The sequence below is a fragment of the Microcaecilia unicolor genome, chromosome 1 (genome assembly GCF_901765095.1).
Source record: "Microcaecilia unicolor chromosome 1, aMicUni1.1, whole genome shotgun sequence".
NCBI classification, from domain to species: domain Eukaryota; kingdom Metazoa; phylum Chordata; class Amphibia; order Gymnophiona; family Siphonopidae; genus Microcaecilia; species Microcaecilia unicolor.
Genome location: NC_044031.1, coordinates 2,778,593 through 2,799,551, shown reverse-complemented (window position 1 = coordinate 2,799,551; position 20,959 = coordinate 2,778,593). Strand labels below are relative to the sequence as shown.

At 47.5% G+C, this 20,959-nt stretch overlaps 1 protein-coding gene across 1 annotated transcript in view; it reads right to left on the bottom strand.

Annotated features, from left to right (window-relative positions):
* Positions 1-324: 324 nt before the first annotated feature.
* LOC115460007 (dynein regulatory complex protein 11-like) overlaps positions 325-20,959 on the bottom strand; it is a 118,182-nt gene continuing 97,547 nt past the window's right edge. Inside the window, exons 12-15 of the mRNA XM_030189869.1 lie at positions 12,341-12,427; positions 9,220-9,397; positions 5,185-5,423; positions 325-659 (exon numbers count right to left, since the gene is read on the bottom strand). Coding sequence (XP_030045729.1) covers positions 543-659; positions 5,185-5,423; positions 9,220-9,397; positions 12,341-12,427 — 621 coding nt within the window. The 3' untranslated portion in view covers positions 325-542. The remainder of the gene's footprint in view (positions 660-5,184; positions 5,424-9,219; positions 9,398-12,340; positions 12,428-20,959) is intronic.

The window sequence follows — 20,959 nt, the reverse complement described above, 5'->3', positions numbered from 1 at the left end:
ATCCCTTTTCAATTAAGAAGCATAACACCATTTTCACATTGCATTTCTGAAGAACATTATGCCCCATGTCCGCCGTTGGACTATCTGTCCCCAATCATGTAATGGTATTAAGTTCACCTTTATGTTCTGCTTTCTCAGTCCACGACCAGGGTAGGATGCACCTCTCAACCCCATGCTTTATTTAGTATTAAACACAAGTGTAATATTTAAAATGGAGGCTACAGGCCAAGCAGTCCGGTTTCCAGAGGCCAAGCACCCTTCTTCCATCTACTGCAGATCAGATAACATGGTGCTTCCCCTGAGTTTACACTGGAGCCAGTCAGTCAAGAGTTAAAGTGAACACCTTGATTTTCACTGCTGGCTCAATCACTGTTAATTGTGTCAGAAAACATCAAAAGTGCACAGGGAGGGAAAGCAGCAAACAGCTAAGTCTGACTGACTTTCTGGACCAATTAATGTTCTTTTTTTATTACAAAAAGATTCTCATTAATAAAATCTATTTCTTTGATTCTCCAATGACCATCGCTCTGATCATATTCTTGTCACCGGGCGCCTTTCTTCCCTGCTCCCTTCTTGTCCTTCCCTTTACTGGGTGGCTCAATGTCTCCTTCAGCTGCTTTCTGGCGCTTCTTACTCAGTGGTGTTTTACTGTACCAGTCCTGTCAGGATATAAAGAGAAAAAACCAACAACAGCTGTATACACTAACCGAATACTATCGATACGAGTCTTCAGAGCTCGAGACATTTCCCAGTCAGCACATCACTTTTTCTATCACCAGAGAGAGAGGGGGGGGGGGGCATAATCGAACAGCGCCGGCCATCTATGTGGCCGGCCCCGTAAAGCGGCGTCGCAGCCGTATTATAGAAATAAGATAGCCGGCTATCTTTCGTTTCGATAATACGGTCGGAGCCGGCCAAATCTCAGCATTTGGGCCAGCTTTAGAGATGGCCAGCATTGGTTTCTGGCGATAATGGAAACTAATGCCGGCGATCTCAAACCCGGCCAAATCCAAGGCATTTGGACGTGGGAGGAGCCAGAATTCGTAGTGCACTGGTCCCCCTGACATGTCAGGACACCAACCGGGCACCCTAGGGGGCACTGCAGTGGACTTCACAAATTGCTCCCAGGTGCATACCTCCCTTACCTTAGGTGTTGAGCCCCAGTGGCGTTCCGTGGTTCACTTCCACCTGGGGCGGATCACTGCTGCGTGCACCTCCCCCCCGGCATGACCCCCCCCCCCCCCGACTCAGGCGACACAGCACCCTCCCCCCCAGTCCCAGTCCCCACCTGTCTTACCAGCTCCGTCGACTCTGCGCTGCTGTAAAAGAATAAAATCGCCTCGTCGGCCCTTCCCTTACTCTCTCTGTCCCGCCCTCTGATGTAACGTCCTATTTCCTCGAGGGCGGGACAGAGAGAGTAAGGGAAGGACCGACGAGGCGAATTTCTTCTTTTACAGCAGTGCAGACGTGAGGCGCCGCACAACGCAGCTGCCGGGTAGATGGAGCTGGACTCGCCAGCAGAGCACCCCCCCACCCGTTGACACCCGGGGCAGACCGCCCCCACTGCCCCCCCCCTTGGTACACCACTGCTGAGCCCCCCAAATCCCCCTCCAAAACCCACTCCCCACAATTGTACACCACTACCATAGCCCTAAGGTGTGAAGGGGGGGGCACCTACATTTACCACCACAAGTGTAACAAGTATGGAGGGGATGGGCCTGGGTCCACCTGCCTGAAGTGCACTGCACCCACAAAAAACTGCTCCAGGGACTTGAATACTGCTGTCAGGGAGCTCGGTATGACATTTCAGGCTGGCATAGAGGCTGGCAAAAAAATGTTTTAAAACTTTTTTGGGGGGGTGGGAGGGGGTTGGTGACCACTGGGGGAGCAAGGGGAGGTGATCCCCGATTCCCTCCGGTGGTCATCTGGTCAATTGGGGCACTTTTTGGAGACTTGGTCCTAAAAATAAATGGACCAAGTGAAGCCGGCCAAGTGCTTGTCTGAGCCGGCCTTCTTCTTTCCATGTCTTAACCATGCCCCCGTCCCGCCTTCCATACCCTGCCGACACGCCTCCTTGAACTTTGGCCGGCTCTGCAACGGAAAGCAGTTGGAGCCGGCCAAACTCGGCTTTCGATTATACTGATTTGGCCGGGTTTAGGAGATGGCCGGCCATCTCCCGATTTGTGTCAGATGGCCGGCCATCTCCTTCGAAAATAAGCAGGAGAAAGAGCAGGTTATCACCTGTCCTATATCAAAAGGTAGCTATTCAAAGTGATTTAAATCACTTGTGTTCAGCTTATATTCCAGGTAGAACAGCTGAACGTCAGCATTTTCCAGAAGTTCTGGGCCACTCAGGGGTGAAGACAGCACTTAATCCGATCACCATTGGCTTTGAAAACAAGACATTCACTCTCGCTTTCAGAGCTTATCGCATGGGTCATCCTTCTTACTGTCCCTTCCTCCCCTGTACATCTCCTTCGATCTTTAAATGACCAGCGGTTACGTCGTCCCAGTCCCTGTCTCGCTCAATTGGAATCTACTGGGCATAAGGCTTTCTTTTTTTGCATCTCCATTTCTATGGAGCTGTTTGCCACTTTCTACCTGTGCAGAACTGTCACTGAAGAAATTTTAAAAAAGCTCTTAAAACCTGGTTGTTTCACCAAACATTTAGTCCAGTCTAAGGCTTTACTATCTCACACTCTGTTTCCTGCAATTTCCTCCCTCTCCATGATTGCATATTTGGGTCTTTGTATGACTGTTTGTCTTCCTTTCTATTTTTCTTGTACTTTTGATTTTAGATTTGTACACCACTGTGATCTACGAGTTTGCTAATGATGATGTAACAAATGCAAATAAACTATATTCGGTCCAGATAACTGGGCAGACAGGACTGCATAAAAAGCAACCTATCTTTGACCAAATATGGGCCAGTAACTAGATAACTTCCATGTAGCAGCCTGATCAATTCTTTCCTCTCTTTCCCTAATCAAGAGCTGACACCTCCTGGACCATCCCAAGAGCAGCCCCCTGCCCCAGTCGTTATGCTCATATTAGCCCTCTCCTCAAGTCACTTCACTGGCTTCCTATCCGTTTCCGCATACAGTTCAAACTCCTCTTATTGACCTATAAGTGCATTCACTCTGCAGCTCCTCAGTACCTCTCCACTTTCATCTCTCCCTACATCCTCCCCTGGGTAAATCTTTCTTATCTGCACCCTTCTTCTCCACTGCTAACTCCAGACTCCGTTCCTTTTATCTTGCTGCACCATATGCCTGGAATAGACTTCCTGAGCCGGTACGTCAAGCTCCATCTCTGGCCGTCTTCAAATCTAAGCTAAAAGCCCACCTTTTTGATGCTGCTTTTAACTCCTAACCCTTATTCACTTGTTCAGAAACCTTATTTTATCATCCTTATATTAATATTCCCTTATCTCTTGTTTGTCCTGTTTGTCTGGCCTGATTAGATTGTAAGCTCTGTCGAGCAGGGACTGTCTCTTCATGTTCAAGTGTAAGATGCCATTCATAGGAGCCGACTGTGTGGGTGCTGTGGGTGCTTGAGCACCCCCAATATTGAGAAAATTCCTTGTATGTGTCCAGGGAGGGGTTATTTCTATTGGATTTATCACCCCCAATAATTTTGAAAAGTTGGCTCCTATGGCCATCATAACTGTATACTGAGGATTATCAAGTTAACTGTTCTTCAGTTCTGATTTGTTCAGTTAACTTTCCTGACTCTCCTGACAACCGTGGGGTTCCTGTGTTGGATCCGGAGGGAACCTGAAGGGAGTAGTGCATATCCAGTCTCCAAAACCCCAAAGTTCAGCTCTCGGAGAAGACCAGAGAGCTTAACCGGCCTAAGGGAGAGGAGTGAATTAAACCTGGACTGGAATGCTTCTTTGCATGAGGCCTGCGTCCAGCTCAGTGAGTGAGAAACTAAAACAGTCATATGCCACTACTTTTGCATACAAAAGCACACAGATATGGAACGCAATACTCATGACCCTGAAAACCATGGACAATCTAATCAGCTTTCGCAAATCGTTGAAGACATATCTCTTCAACAAAGCCTACAAAAGACATCCTTAATGAAACAAATCATTCCTAAACCTCTCAGGTTCATCAAAAAACACCTCTCACATGACCTTACCTAACACCTTCCCATCTAAAAACACCTTTCACATGACCTTACCTAACACTTTCCCATCTAAATCCTCATCTACCTTCAGCCTACTATCGATTGTATTTAAGATCATGTAATGATCACATCATAATAACACTCTGTAAGCCACATTGAGCCTGCAAAAAGGTGGGAAAATGTGGGGTACAAATGCAATAAATAATAATAAAAAAAACTTTGTTTTGTGGCCCTGGTCTTGGGTGCTGTCCCGAGAAGAGCTAGCTGGTGCCCAAACTTTTTATGTTGAGACCAAAGTTACACATGCAGATAAATCTCATACATATTCATTGTGGAAATCCTGAATACTGAATTTGAGGACCCCTGTAGTATGATATTGTGCTGTTAAATGTGAGTTATAATGTGAGAAGCAATGTCATTGCTACTGGTGGTGGAACGCTGTAATGACAGTAGTGGAGTGATGCTGTTCTTATGTTCCAGTGACACCAGTGCACGATGCTGTGGTATTGTGAGCCAGGCTGGTAGTGTAAAGCTGTAGTGAGAATATGAGGGAATTATAGACAGTTACTGAGTGATGCACTGTTGTCATATGTCGTGCTGGTGTTGTGATGCTTTGTTTATTTATTTAGATTTTGCTCCCACCTTTTTCAGTAGTAGCTCAAGGTGAGTTATATTCAGGTACTCCGGATATTTCTCTGTCCCAGGAGGACTCACAATCTAAGTTTGTACCTGAGGCAATGGAGGGTTAAGTGACTTGCCCAAGATCACAAGGAGCAGCAGTGGGATTTGAACCAGCCACCTCTGGATTGCAAGACTGGTGCTCTAGCCACTCCTCCAGGGTGATCCAATGACTCCGCCTACTGACCTCAACCCATGTAATGTGCTCAATCTAACCTCCTTGGGGAAAACGTGGTCCTCCGAAGCAGCAGTGGGATTTGAACCGGCCACCTCTGGATTGCAAGACCGGTGCTGTAACCACTAGGCCACTCATAACCACTCCATTAGTGAGTGAATGACTTTGGTGTAACCAAGCAGAGATCTCAGACCAACCTTTAGAGTTTCCTCCTCTTCTTTGTAAATCGGGTCATATCTGGCCAGAGGAAGCAGGAACTCGTCAGAGGACAGCGGTTTCTTGAGCTGTAGTGACACCCGCCTCCCTCTCAGCACCGTCTCCACAGCATGAACTATGGGACCCTGACAATAGCCATCGGACATTTTAGCTAAAGAACTGATGTTCAGACTGCTAGTGATGACACCCTTGTGCTTCTGAATCAGCTCCTTCCAAGTGACTAAATGCAAAGAGAGAAAGACAGAAAAAAAAGAGAGAACATGTGAGGGGAGAATTCAGAGCTGTAACCTCCCCCCCTCACCTCACCAGAAACAAACACAGCATGAGAAGTGTGAGGGGCAGAATTCAGAGGTGTAACCTCCCCCCCCCCCAACGCCAGATAGATAATATGAGGGGAAAAGATCAGAGACTGAGACCGCTATTATAAACATAGCCTGGGGGAGGAGTACAGTAATTAAAGACTGCCCCACCCCCATAGACATACACAGCATGAAGGAAGGAATATGCTCCCCCCCTTTACAGGTAGAAATGCAACACGCTTAGCCTTTTAATTACATCCGCACCTTGAGTATTACTCTCAGTTCTGGTCGTCATATCTCAAAAAAGATATAGTGGAATTAGAAAAGGTTCAAAGAAGAGCGACCAAAACGATAGAGGGGATGGAACTCCTCTCATATGAGGAAAGGCTAAAGAGCTTAGGGCTCTTCTAATCGGAAAACAAACATCTGAGGGAGGATATGATTGAGGTCTACAAAATCCTGAGTGGTGTAGCACGAGTAAAGTAAATCGATTTTTTACTCGCGCCAAAAGTACAAAGACTAGGGGACACTCGAGGAAGTTACATCGAGATACTTTTAAAATAAATAGGAGGAAATATTTTTTCACTCAACAAAGAGTTAAGCTCTGGAACTCTTTGTCGGAGGATGTGGTAACAGCAGTTAGAATATCTGGGTTTAAAAAAGGTTTGGACAAATTCCTGGAGGAAGAGTCCATAGTCTGCTATTGAGACAAACATGGGAAGCAACTGCTTGCCCTGAGATTTGTAGTATGGAGTGTTGCCACGATTTGGGTTTCTGTCAGATACTTGTGACCTGGTTTGGCTACTGTTGGAAACAGGATAGTGGGCTAGGTGCAGTGGTGTGCTGGAGTAGGCTCTTACAGGCTCGCAAGAGCCGGTTGTTAAGTTTTTAAGAATTTTGGGAGCCGGTTGTTAAAGTAGGGCCCTCCATGGCTACTTTAACAACTGGCTCCCAAAATGTGGGCTTGGGCCCCCTGCTGAATTCTCTTTTACTTTGCTGGTGGGGATGCTGAGCCCTGCTAGCCAAGTAAATAGACTGCTGCTGCTCCCCGCTCCTTGTTTCCAGCTCTGAGCAGCAGGCTGGGACTTCTCCAGCATGTGTGAGAAATTTCAGCATGCTGCTCAGAGCAAGACGTTGGGAGTGGTGGCAGTCCATTTATTGGTTGCCAGCAAAGGTATGCCTAGTGTGCCAGCACGAAGGGAGGGAGGAGAAAGCGGCAAGTGTTGCTCCCCCCCACCCCCCCAGCCACCCCTGGCCCTTCCAACTGCAGAGCTGGCTACGTCCGGAGAAAGAGCCTGTTGTTAAAAATTTACCAGCAGACCCCTGGCTAGGTGGACCATTGCTCTGACCCAGTATGGCTACTCTTATGGACATGTTTCTGGAGGAAAAGTCCATAGTCTGCTAGTGAGACAGTCATGGGAAGCAACTCTTTGGAATTTCAGAATCTTGCAATTCTTGGGGGTTCTACATGGAATGTTGCCACGATTTGGTTTTCTGCGAGATACTTGTGACCTGGCTTAGCCACTGTTTGGAAAACATGATACTGGGCTAGATGGACCATTGGTCTGACCCAGTGTGGCTACTCTTATTCTTATGTATAATGCATATGAAGGGGGAATGAGGAGGGCAGTTTGTGTGTTTTTGGAGGGGGATTAGTCTACTGGTTATAGCAGTGGGCTGATAACCGGGGAAGCCGGGATTTACAAGCTGCTGCTCCTCCTTGTGGACTTGTGATGATATTTATTATTTGTTACATTTATATCCCACATTTTCCCACCTATTTGTAGGCTCAATGTGGCTTACATAGTACCGGAGAGGCGTTACAGACTCCGGTGTGAACAAATACAAGGTGATGTTGTGGTAAGATCAAGCTCATGTGGCATAGCCATAGGAGTGGCCTAGTGGTTAGGTTGGTGGACTTTGGTCCTGAGGAACTGAGTTCAATTCCCACTTCAGGCACAGGCAGCTCCTTGTGACTCTGGGCAAGTCACTTAACCCTCCATTGCCCCATGTAAGCCGCATTGAGCCTGCCATGAGTGGGAAAGCGCAGGGTACAAATGTAACAAAAATAAAATAAATTAGGGAATCGTACAATGGAAGAGTTGTGTTATGTCCATTACATACTTTAGTTTTGTTGTGTTGCAGAGGTCAGGCATTTATGTTGGATCGGTAGGGTATGCCTTTTTAAACAGGTTGGTTTTTAGTGATTTCCGGAAGTTTAGGTGGTCGTACGTTGTTTTCAAGGCTTTTGGTAATGCGTTCCACAGTTGTGTGCTTATGTAGGAGAAACTGGATATCTAGAAGAAGGATAAAACCCCCACGCAGACAACAATAAGGTGAATCAGGGTTCGTGGCACAGATAAAAGGACTCGATAAGGCCGTGTTTCGGTAAACGTTGCCTACATCAGGACGTACACGGAGAGAGTGGTGGATGCTTGGAATGCCCTCCCGCGAGAGGTGGTGGAAATGAAAACGGTAACGGAATTCAAACATGCGTGGGATAAACATAAAGGAATCCTGTTCAGAAGGAATGGATCCTCAGGAGCTTAGCTGAGATTGGGTGGCAGAGCCAGTGGTGGGAGGCGGGGCTGGTGGTTGGGAGGCGGGGATAGTGCTGGGCAGACTTGTACGGTCTGTGCCCTGAAGAGGACAGGTACAAATCAAGGTAGGGTATACACAAAAAGTAGCACATATGAGTTTATCTTGTTGGGCAGACTGGATGGACCGTGCCGTCATCTACTATGTTACTATGTACACAATACTGAAGAAGCATCACTGACAAGATTCAATGATGAATAACAGAACAGCCAAACCTGACTACTGCCCACTGAAAAGATGTAAAAAATATAAGGGGTAAAGGCATCTGCCACAGTTTCAGTCAGTATCTGAAACACGGCCGTGTCGAGTCCTTTTATCTGTGTCACGAACCCTGCGTGATGAGCACAGTACTGAAGATTTCTTGCTATTCCAATTGGATCGTCTTTATTTGTTTATTCGACTCACTGTTTCACCCTGTGGGAATTGTGTAAGTCACTTCTCCCTCCATTGCATATAACGCTGCATACGTCTAGTAGCGCTATAGAAACGATTAGTAGTAGTAGCAGGTACAAACTTGGATTGTAAGCCAACTGAGAACAGACAAACTCCTCCTCTACCTGAACGAAGCCAAAAGACCTGAGCAAAATCAATTGACTGTGTGGCCTGGTAATGAGGATGTGTAGTTGGAGGGGAGGGGAAGTGTGAGTTTTCTTTAAATGTGGTAAGGAATTGAGTAGGTGGGATTAGGATGTGTCAAAGTGTGTGTCAGGTTGTTTGGGGCCATGTCTTTCTTTGGGAGTGTGGGAGTAAGATAGGGTTATCCAGGAATGTGCTGGGGGTATGTAGGGAGGTGTATGGAGTGTATATCGAATGTGGGTGTTTATGAAAGGAGGAAGGGGGGAATATGGTGTATGGGTGGGGGTTTGATAGTGATGTGGGGGTCTGTGTAAAAATAGAGATGGGGTCTTTAAGACCTCAGGAAATGATTCTTTTTTTCCCTCAATGCCCCAAAGAAACAAGGAAATAAATCTTCCGTTAACGAAGTGTCTCTACATTCATTAATCCCAGGCAACCAATCAAAATCCTTCCACTCATTGACACTATCAACCGATCCTTCATTCACTATTTCACAGGAAGGGTCAATGACCCTGCTCCAAAAGAGAACAGACTTCATCTCACCGTATCTGGAAGCATAGTCTGGCCGAGGAATCATGAAAATCTTTTGGAACATTTTGCAGAAAGATTTGATGTCAGCGAGATGAGGCTTCTCAGATGTTCCCACAATCAGAACACGATCCTCAGCCTTTATCGTTTTCAGAACTTTTACTAAATCCTTCTTCAGACGCTTTGGTTCTAACTAGGAAAAAGAAAACAAGATATGTTACAAAAGAACTCAACAAAAGGCACAAGAGAGAGCTGAGAACCCCCCTCACACTACAATAATTATAGAAAAACACAGAGAGAACCCAGAACCCCCTCACACTGCAATCATTACAAAAAAACAGAGTGCCCCAAAACCCCTCACAGTGCAATCATTACAGAAAAATGAAGAGCCCAGAACCCCCTCACACTGCAATTTTTACAGTAAAACACAGAGAGACCCAAAATCCCTCACACTGCAGTCATTACAGAAAAATGCAGGTAGGACCTAGAACCCCTTCACACTGCAATCATTACAAAAAAGGACAGAGAGAGAGAACCCAGAACCCCATCGCACTGCAATCATTACAGGAAAACACAGAGAGAACCCAGAACCTCCTTATACTGCAATTATTACAAAAAAAAAGAGTGCCCCAAAACCCCTCACAGTGCAATTTTTACAGTAAAACACAGAGAGACCCAAAATCCCTCACACTGCAGTCATTACAGAAAAATGCAGGTAGGACCTAGAACCCCTTCACATTGCAATCATTACAGGAAAACACAGAGAAAACCCAGAAACCCCTCAAACTGCAAACATTACAGGAAAACAGAGAGAGAGCCTAGAACCCACTCACACTGCAATTGTTACAGAAAAATGAAGAGAGAACCCAGAACCCCCTCACACTGCAATCATTACAGAAAAACACAGAGGAAACCCAGAAACCCCTCACACTGCAAACATTACAGGAAAAGAGAGAGAGCGCCTAGAACCCCCTCACACTGCAATCGTTACAGAAAAATGAAGAGAGAACCCAGAACCCCCTCACACTGCAATCATTACAGAAAAACACAAAGGAAACCCAGAAACCCCTCACACTGCAAACATTACAGAAAAACACAGAGGAAACCCAGAAACCCCTCACACTGCAAACATTACAGGAAAACAGAGAGAGAACCTAGAACCCACTCACACTGCAATCGTAACAGAAAAATGGAGAGCCCAGAACACACTCACAATGCAATTTCTACAGTAAAACACAGACAGGCTTATTTTCGAAAGAGAAGGGCGCCCATCTTTCGACACAAATCGAGAGATGGGCGTCCTTCTCTCAGGGTCGCCCAAATCAGCATAATTGAAAGCCAATTTTGGGCATCCCCAACTGCTTCCCGTCGTGGGGACAACCAAAGTTCTCAAGGGCGTGTCGGAGGCATAGCGAAGGCGGGACTGGGGCGTGCCTAACAGATGGGCGTCCTCGAGCGATAATGGAAAAAAGAAGGGCACCCCTGAGGAGCATTTGGGTGACTTTACTTGGTCCATTTTTTCTTACGACCAAGCCTCAAAAAGGTGCCCGAACTGACCAGATGACCACTGGAGGGAATCGGGGATGATATCCCCTGACTCCCCCAGTGGTCACTAACCCCCTCCCACCCTGAAAAACAACTTTTAAAACTTTTTTGCCAGCCTGAAATGTCATACTCAGGTCCATCGCAGCAGTATGCAGGTCCCTGGGAAGGGAGGTATGTTGTGTGTGTCAGCGGAGGCATAGCGAAGGCGTGGACATCCTTCTTTCAAACATTTTGGACGTCCTGAACTGCCCCCCTCCCACAGGGATGGCCAAATTTCAAGGGAGTGGAGGAGTGGCCTAGTGGTTAGAGCACTGGTCTTGCAATCCAGAGGTGGCCGGTTCAAATCCCAGTATTGCTACTTGCAATCCAAAATCCAAATAAATCAAGGGGATATCAGAGGCATAGCAAAGGCATGAACATCCTTCTCACAGAAACATCCACATTTTGGACATCCTCAACTGCCACAGGTACGGAGGCATAGCAAAGGAGGTCCTTCACCCATACTCTAAAGACGTCCCTGACAAGCACTTGGATGTTTTCACCTGGACTTGTATTTTTCTAAGGTTGTAGATGGCAATTAATTTAAGGTTGTAGACGACTATTATACATGCAGCTTGTCTGCATGTATGAAGCCTTCTTTGGCATGAGCAGAGCAGCCACACAAAATGCTTGGCTGGTCTGCACCAGCTTCCCCTCCTTAGGAAGGAAATCATGTGCAAATGAGCTAACAGCGAGCAGCTCATTTGCATGCGACTTCCTTCCTGCATGCCCATTCCTTTCTGAATCGCTAAGGGATCGGGAAGGGAAGGGCTTTTTCCGTTCAGTTAGTGCATCTGGCTGAAGGTAAGGGAGTTATGTACCTGGGAGCAATTTGTGAAGTCCACTGTAGTGCCCCCTAGGATGCCCAGTTGGTGTCCTGGCATGTCAGGGGGACCAGTGAACTAGAAATGCTGGCTCCTCCCATGACCAAATGGCTTGGATTTGGTCATTTCTGAGATGGGCTTCCTCGCTTTCCATTATTGCTGAAAATCAGAAACAACCAAGTCCTGGGGACAACCATCTTTTAAGGTCGACCTAAATTTGCTGATTTGGGCGTCCCCGACCGTATTATCGAAACGAAAGATGGACACCCATCTTGTTTCGATAATACAGGTTTCCCCGCCCTTGCTGGAGCCGTCCTGCGAGGACGTCCCCAGGAAAACTTGGGCGTCCCTTTCGATTATGCCCTTCAGAGAGACCCAAAATCCCTCACACTGCAATCATTGTAGGAAAACTTCGAGAGAGCCTGTCATTGCCTAGTTAAATGCCACTGAGTGTAGGTTTCCAGCCTAATAAGCAGAATTTAAGTGGGCAGAATTTTTCCCAACCACTCATACTACTTTGAATATCGTCCCCAGTTACTTGTAAAGAAATACTGTCCTCTCCCTTTTGCCCTATCATTACAGCTATGCCCCATGTCTTCTTTACTTTCTCTCTCTTCCCACCTCCTCCTCTGTCCCAGTGGCTCTTTCTTCCTATCTTCTTGCCTGTATCTTCTGTGTCGTACTCTTGGTTCTTCTCTTGCCCATCCTTTTTGAAGTCACATGCTTACCTCTTTCTCCTCTTTTGGTACTTTCTTATAGAAAACTTTCTCTGCGTTTCCAACCCAAACCACAGAGGGCTGCATTTTCTTTGCTACCTGCGAAAAGCGAAGAGACATCATTAAAGCAGTTAAGGGATACATGTATGAGGTGTTGACTAGCTTCATTTATTCCTGTTTCGTTGAGGGTGGCCCTTCGTCTAAACTGAAATAGTTCTGGCAATCCAGTGAATAAAACATATCAGGTAATGTTGAGAGGGACTTATACATTGGGGGGGGGGGGGGGATTATTCTATAAAACAGACTGTAATATTTACACACAGATTACATGCGTTTGGATATAGACATGTTAATGCCGAAATTCCACCTAAGTACTATTCCGTAAATCTATGCATATCTTACATATCATATTTCCTTATCGTGCACACCAGACTAGTCCAGACAAGTGGGTGTTGTGAGGGCTGTTCAGGCTGAAGGGAGACATGATTGAGGTCTACAAAATCCTGAGTGGTGTAGAACAGGTAGAAGTGAATCGATGTAGATACAGCTGGCAGACACCCTTATGCCGTAATGGCAACTGCGGTTAAAGTGCCTTACTTCTGACGAGTACCACTGAGTAATACGACCATCTGAAGCAGCTGAGTGATGTGGAGAGGCATAATCGAATGAGGGCGCCCATCTCTAAGGGCGCCCATCTCCGGGGCCGGCCCTGGGAAGGGGCGGAGCCAACGGTATTATAGAACAAGATGGGCGGCCATATTTCATTTCGATAATACGGTCAGGGCCGGCCAAATCTCAACATTTAGGTCAACCTTAGAGATGGTCGACCTAAATGTTGAGATGGCCGGACTTAGAGACGGCCGGCCTCGGTTTTCGCCGATAATGGAAACTGAGGCTGGCCATCTCAAAACCAGCCAAATCCAAGCCATTTGGTAATGGGAGGAGCCAGCATTTGTAGTGCACTGGTCCCCCTCACATGCCAGGACACCAACCAGGCACCCTAGGGGGCACTGCAGTGGACTTCAATAATTTCACCCAGGTACATAGCTCCCTTCCCTTGGGTGGTGAACCCCCCAAATCCCCCCAAAACCCACTCCCCACAACTGTACACCACTACCATAGCCCTTATGGGTGAAGGGGGGCACCTACATGTGGGTACAGTGGGTTTCGGGTGGGTTTTGGAGGGCTCACATTTACCACCACAAGTGTAACATGTATGGGGGGATGGGCCTGGGTCCGCCTGCCTGAAGCGCACTGCAGTACCCACTAAAAACTGCTCCAGGGACCTGCATAGTGCTGTGATGGAGTTGGGTATGACATTTGAGGCTGGCATAGAGGCTGGAAAAAATGTTTTTAAAGATGTTTTTTTAGGGTGGGAGGGGGTTGGTGACCACTGGGAGAGTACGGGGAGGTCAACCCCGATTCCCTCCGGTGGTCATCTGGTTCAGACACCTTTTTTGAGGCTTGATCCTGAAAATAAATGGACCAGGTAAAGTCGGTCAAATGCTCGTCAGGGCCGCCCTTCTTTTTTCCATTATCGGCTGAGGGCGCCCATGTGTTAACCGCGCCCCTGTCCCGCCTTTGCTATGCCTCCGACACGCCCCCTTAAACTTTCGCTGCTCCTGCGATGGACTGCAGTTGAGGGCGGTGAAAATCAGCTTTCGATTATGCCGCCCTTAAGAGAAGGGCGCCCATCTCTCGATTTGTGTCGGAAGATGGGCACCCTTCTCCTTCGTAAATAAGCAGAATAGCTACCTGGAGCAGCAGATCAAGAGAGACGGCTGATGAAGCCATACGATATAACGTTGCAAGTGTATAAACTAGCTAGCTGACATAGCCCAGTACAAGAGCTGGCTGGACTAGCTGTGTACTGGAGGAGTAGCCTAATAGCTAGTGAGTGGCATGAAAACAAGGGGAAACTGGGTTTGATTCCCAATGCAGTTCCTTGTGACTCTCAGCAAATCACTTAACCCTTTATTGCCCCTAGTACAAAATAAGCACCTGTTTATAAGAACATTGGGTCAGACCAATGGTCCATCTAGCCCAGTATCCTATTTTCCAAACAGTGAAGCCAGGTCACAAGTACCTGGCAGAAACCCAAATCGTGGCAACACTCCATACTACAAATCCCAGGGCAAGCAGTTGCTTCCCATGTCTGTCTCAATAGCAGACTATGGACTTTTCCTCCAGAAACGTATCCATAAGAGTAGCTATACTGGGTCAGACCAATTGTCCACCTAGCCCACTATCCTGTTTCCAAACAGTGGCCAAGCCAGGTCACAAGTACCTGGCAGAAACCCAAATCGTGGCAACACTCCATACTACAAATCCCAGGGCAAGCAGTTGCTTCCCATGTCTGTCTCAATAGCAGACTATGGACTTTTCCTCCAGAAACGTATCCATAAGAGTAGCTATACTGGGTCAGACCAATGGTCCACCTAGCCCACTATCCTGTTTCCAAACAGTGGCCAAGCCTGGCAGAAACCCAAATCGTGGCAACATTTGATTATAACTACAGAAAGGTGGTATATCAAATCCCATCCCCTTCCCCCATGGCTAGAACAGCTGTGCACTAGAGAATCTGTACTCCAGAGCTAGCTGGAGAAGTGACACACCAGAGTAGGCTGGAGTAGCTGTGCACAAGAGGTGGCTGATGTAACCATGGGTCGGGATTAGCTGGAGTAGCAAAACGCCAGAAGCATCTGACAGAGCTGTACTCTAGAGGGAGCTGGTGCAGCTATTTCTGTAGAGGCTGATGAATTGGCTATGCCCTACTGCAAGCTGGGCAATAAAAGTTGGCTGGTGTGGCTGTGCAGTGGACCTATGCAGTGTATCAGAGCTAGCAGGTGTAGCCATGCACTAGATCTCACAGAATATAGAATATTGCTGCCATTGTGCAGTATCACCATCTGTAGCAGTTGTGCAACATAGTTGGTTGAAGCAGTTGACTGGTGTGGTAATCCTTATTAACCTGAGATGGTCAAGCCTCTTAAGACTTGTTAACTGTAAAGTGTCAGTATCTTGAATTATAACCTTGGCACACCAGAACACACCTGAAGTCTTTATTTTCTGAAGTTTCTTTTATTGAATAAATACAGATAATCTACTCACAGTCAGATGTTCAGAAGTGTTGCCCCAGGGCACAGAGACTCCGTAATTCTGAGAGCTGTATCAGTGGTTGGAGGTAGAAATCCGAAGAGAGGCAGCTTTATTGCAGAGGTCAGAAAATAGTTGAAATAGCTCAGAGCTGGGTGACTGGAGAATGCAATATCTCATTAGGAAGATATATTCAAGGTAAAAAACCAAGTTCGTTCCAGGGAGTCCAGCAGGACAAGTGCTGTCTGAAGCAAGATGGAGAATGCCTCATGGCGAGAGAGACAGGGAGGTGAAGAAGGCTCACACAGGCCCAGGGAGGAGGAGGTAAAGACCAATGGGGACAGAGCCTGCCACTAGGTGGCAAGAGTGGTCCTAGAGGACGGCCCTCGATTGGCGGGAAAGGTTATACCTGGCTGACCTTTCAGGACAGAGATAGTAAGGATGACCAGGAAATGATAGCAGGAAGATAAAGGAGCCAAGCTTGGCTGAGAAAGAGAGGAGGTCTGGGCAGTAGCACAAACCACTGGTAACAGTTCTTGTACAGACAGGCAGGTGTGGCTGCATTGCCTGTGAACTACGTTACACACAATGCATTGCTCACGTATCTTTGCAGTGAGAACTGCGGCAATGAAAATCCTTAGAAGTCAGAATAACAGCAAAAGCATTAAACACATTTTAGGATCACATTATAAACTAGAGCGAGGCTGTCAGAGGACAGAACAGAGATATAGCTGTCCAATACAATTTAAAGGTGCAAAAGAGTAATATAAGCACTGAGAGACACAACACCATCCACCTGCTGATGCCACTTAGCTACAGCAGTGGCTGGAGCTGGTATGCAAGAGCTTTGGCCAGTGTCAGTGTGCAATACCAGAGAGCATAGAAGAGGGAAGTCAAATATGCCCCAATCAAAATACAGCTGAATGCCACAGGTTGTCAACACAGATAACTTTGTCACTATAAATACCGATATTTTCTAGGGTACGCAAAAAGCATAGAACTAGCAGAGTTCCACAAGGAGGCAATGTTGTGTTGTGGGTTTGCAGATGACACAAAACTATTCAAGCACAGGTAGACTGTGAAATATTGCAGAAGACCTTAGGAAACTGGAAGACTGGGCATCCAAATGGCAGATGAAATTTAATGTGGACAAATGCAACATGATGCACATTGGAAAGAATAATCCAAATCATAGCTACCTGATGCTAGGGTCTACCTTGGGGGTCAGCACTCAAGGAAAAGATGTAGGTGTCATTGTAGATAATACGCTGAAATCTTCTGCTCAGTGTGTGGCGGCGGCGGCCAAAAAAGGATGCTAGGAATTATTATGAAAGAGATGGTGAATAAAACCAAAACTACTATAATACCTCTGTATCGCTCCACGGAGCGACCACACCTTGAGTGTTGTGTTTTTTTTAATTTATGTATTTGCTGCATTTGTATCCCACATTTTCCCACCTCTTTGCAGGCTCAATGTGGCTTACATTCGCCGTATCTTAAAAAAAAGATATAGTGGAATTAGGAAAAGTTCAAAGAAGAGCAACCAAAATGATAAAGGGGATGGAACTCCTCTCCTATGAGGAAAGGCTAAAGAGGTTAGGGCTCTTCAGCTTGGAAAAGAGATGGATGAAGGGAGATATGATTGAGGTCTACAAAATCCTTAGTGGTGTAGAATGAGTAGAAGTAAATCGATTTTTTACTTGTTCCAAATGTACAAAGACTAGGGGAAACTCAAGGAAGTTACATGCAAATACTTTTAAAACAAATAGGAGAAAATATTTTTTCACTCAACGAATAGTTAAGCTCTGGAACTCTTTGCCAGAGGGTGTGGTAACAGTGGTTAGCGTATATGGGTTTAAACAAGGATTGGACAAGTTCCTGGAGGAAAAGTCTATAGTCTGCTATTGAGACAGACATGGGAAGCAACTGCTTGCCCTGGAATTTGTAGCATGGAATGTTGCCTTGATTTGGGTTTCTGCCAGGTACTTGTGACCTGGATTGGCCACTGTTGGAAACAGGATACTGGGCTAAATGGAGCATTGGTCTGACCCATGATGGCTACTCTTATCTAATATAATAATTTGTTCCTCCAATGTTCCAATGAGGCTACCTGCGCTCGTAACTATCTCCTGACGTCACTCTCCTCCAACGTTCTCCATCGTCACTCTCCTCCAACATTCTCCATCCCTCCCAGTTCCAGGGCCCCCCCTCTCTCCCAGTTCCACGGTCGTCGGCCCTCCCTCCCTCCCAGTTCCAGGGCCCCCCCCCCCTCTCTCCCAGTTCCACGTTCGTCGGCCCCCCCTCCCAGTTCCAGGCACCCTCGCTCCACTTTTAAAAACTAATCTTCACTTACCGCGTCGGGGTTATGGTGGCTGGCAAAGCGTGCAGGCTCGGCCCTTCTCTTTCTGTCAGCTCTGTTCCCGCCCTTGCGGAAACAGGAAATGAGGGCGGGACTAGAGCTGACAGACAGAGAAGGGCCGAGCCTGCATGCTTTGCCGGCCGCCGTAAGCCCGACGCGGTAAGTGAAGATTAGTTTTGAAAAGCAGAGGGACTGGGTGCCTGGAACTGGGAGGGAGGGAGGAAGTGGAGGGCCGACGAACGTGGAACTGGGAGAGAGGGGGGGGGGGGCCCTGGAACTGGGAGGGAGGGCCGACGACTGTGGAACTGGGAGAGAGGGAGGGCCCTGGAACTGGGAGGGAGGGAGGGCCGACGACTGTGGAAATGGGAGAGAGGGAGGGCCGATGACCATGGAACTGGGAGAGAGGGGGGGCCCTGGAACTAGGAGGGAGGAAGGGTGGACCAACAAACGTGGAACTGGGAGACGGGGGGGGGGGGGCCCTAGAACTGGGAGGGAGGGAGTGAGGGAGGGCCCACGACCTTGGAACTGGGAGGGAGGGCCAATGACCGTGGAAGTGGGAGAGATGGGGGCCCTGGAACTGGGAGGAAGGGAGGGAGGGCCGACAAACGTGGAACTGGGAGATAGGGCCGATGACAGTGGAACTGGGAAGGAGGGAGGGCCCACGGCCATAGTCACCCACTTAGTCACCTCTCCCCTCTCCAGTCGGTTCAAAACTCTGCTGCCCGTCTCATCTTCCGCCAGGGTCGCTTTACTCATACTACCCCTCTCCTCAAGACCCTTCACTGGCTCCCTATCCGTTTTCGCATCCTGTTCAAACTTCTTCTACTAACCTATAAATGTACTCACTCTGCTGCTCCCCAGTATCTCTCCACACTCGTCCTTCCCTACACCCTTCCCGTGCGCTCCGCTCCATGGATAAATCCTTCTTATCTGTTCCCTTCTCCACTACTGCCAACTCCAGACTTCGCGCCTTCTGTCTCGTTGCACCCTACGCCTGGAATAAACTTCCTGAGCCCCTACGTCTTGCCCCATCCTTGGCCACCTTTAAATCTAGACTGAAAGCCCACCTCTTTAACATTGCTTTTGACTCGTAACCACTTGTAACCACTCGCCTCCACCTACCCTCCTCTCTTCCTTCCCGTCCACATTAATTGATTTGATTTGCTTACTTTATTTATTTTTTGTCTATTAGATTGTAAGCTCTTTGAGCAGGGACTGTCTTTCTTCTATGTTTGTGCAACGCTGCGTATGCCTTGTAGCGCTATAGAAATGCTAAATAGTAGTAGTAGTAGTAGTAGAGAGAGGGGGGCCCTGGAACTGGGAGGGAGGGAGGGCCGACGAACGTGGAACTGGGAGAGAGGGGGCCCTGAAACTGGGAGAGAGGGGGCCCTGAAACTGGGAGGGAAGGAGGGCTGACGACCGTGAAACTGAGAGGGGGGGGGGCCCTGGAACTGGGAAGGAGGGAGTGAGGGACAGAGAAATGCACGAATTAAAGTAACAGAAATTACAGCTTATTTTAAAAAAAAAACTTTAAAAGATGCTCACTCTCAATGTCTGTATATGAAACTCGCAGGGAGGGGCCCTGAAACTCGGAGGGAGGGAGGGGATGACCCTGGAACTGGGAGGGAGGGGGGCCCTGGCACACACTCTCATTCTCATTCTCACACACACACTCGCACCCAGTCTCACTCTCTCTCTCTGTCACACACATACACTTGCACATTCACTCCCTCTCTCTCTCACACAGTCACTCTCACACACACTTTCTCAAACATACACACTCTACTACTACTACTACTACTACTACTACTATTTAGCATTTCTATAGCGCTACAAGGCGTACGCAGCGCTGCACACACATAGAAGAAAGACAGTCCCTGCTCAAAGAGCTTACAATCTAATAGACAAAAAAAAAAATAAAGTAAGCAAATCAAATCAATTAATGTGAACGGGAAGGAAGAGAGGAGGGTAGGTGGAGGCGAGTGGTTACAAGTGGTTACGAGTCAAAAGCAATGTTAAAGAGGTGGGCTTTCAGTCTAGATTTAAAGGTGGCCAAGGATGGGGCAAGACGTAGGGGCTCAGGAAGTTTATTCCAGGCGTAGGGTGCAGCGAGACAGAAGGCGCGAAGTCTGGAGTTGGCAGTAGTGGAGAAGGGAACAGAGAGGAAGGATTTATCCATGGAGCGGAGTGCACGGGAAGGGGTGTAGGGAAGGACGAGTGTGGAGAGATACTGGGGAGCAGCAGAGTGAGTACATTTATAGGTTAGTAGAAGAAGTTTGAACAGGATGCGAAAACGGATAGGGAGCCAGTGAAGGGTCTTGAGGAGAGGGGTAGTATGAGTAAAGCGACCCTGGCGGAAGATGAGACGGGCAGCAGAGTTTTGAACCGACTGGAGGGGGGAGAGGTGACTAAGTGGGAGGCCAGCAAGAAGCAGATTGCAGTAGTCTAAACGAGAGGTGACAAGGGTGTGGATGAGGGTTTTGGTAGAGTGCTCGGAAAGAAAGGGGCGGATTTTACGGATGTTGTAAAGAAAGAAACGACAGGTCTTGGCAATCTGCTGGATATGAGCAGAGAAGGAGAGAGAAGAGTCAAAGATGACCCCAAGGTTTCGAGCTGAGGAGACAGGGAGAATGAGAGAGCCATCAACAGAAATAGAAAACGGGGGGAGCGGGGAGGTGGGTTTGGGGGGGAAAATGAGAAGCTCGGTTTTGGTCATATTTAATTTCAGGTGGCGTTGAGACATCCAGACAGCAATGTCAGACAAGCACGCTGAAACTTTGGTTTGGATGCAAGGTGAGATATCAGGGGTAGAAAGGTAGATTTGGGAGTCATCAGCATAGAGATGGTAGGAAAAGCCATGGGATGAGATTAATGAACCAAGGGAAGAAGTGTAGATAGAAAAGAGGAGGGGACCAAGAACAGAACCCTGAGGTACGCCAACAGGCAGAGGGATAGAAAACCTTGCTAGTGCCCGTTTCATTTGTGTCAGAAACGGGCCTTTTTTACTAGTGTTCTTATATGCAGGTACTTTTTCTGTCCCTAGAGGGCTCACAATCTAAGTGTTTATATCTGGGGCAATGGAGGGTTCAGTGACTTGCCCAAGGTCACAAAAAGCTGCAGTGGGAATTGAACCCAGGTTACAAGGACTAAAGCCCGACACACTAACCATTAGGCTA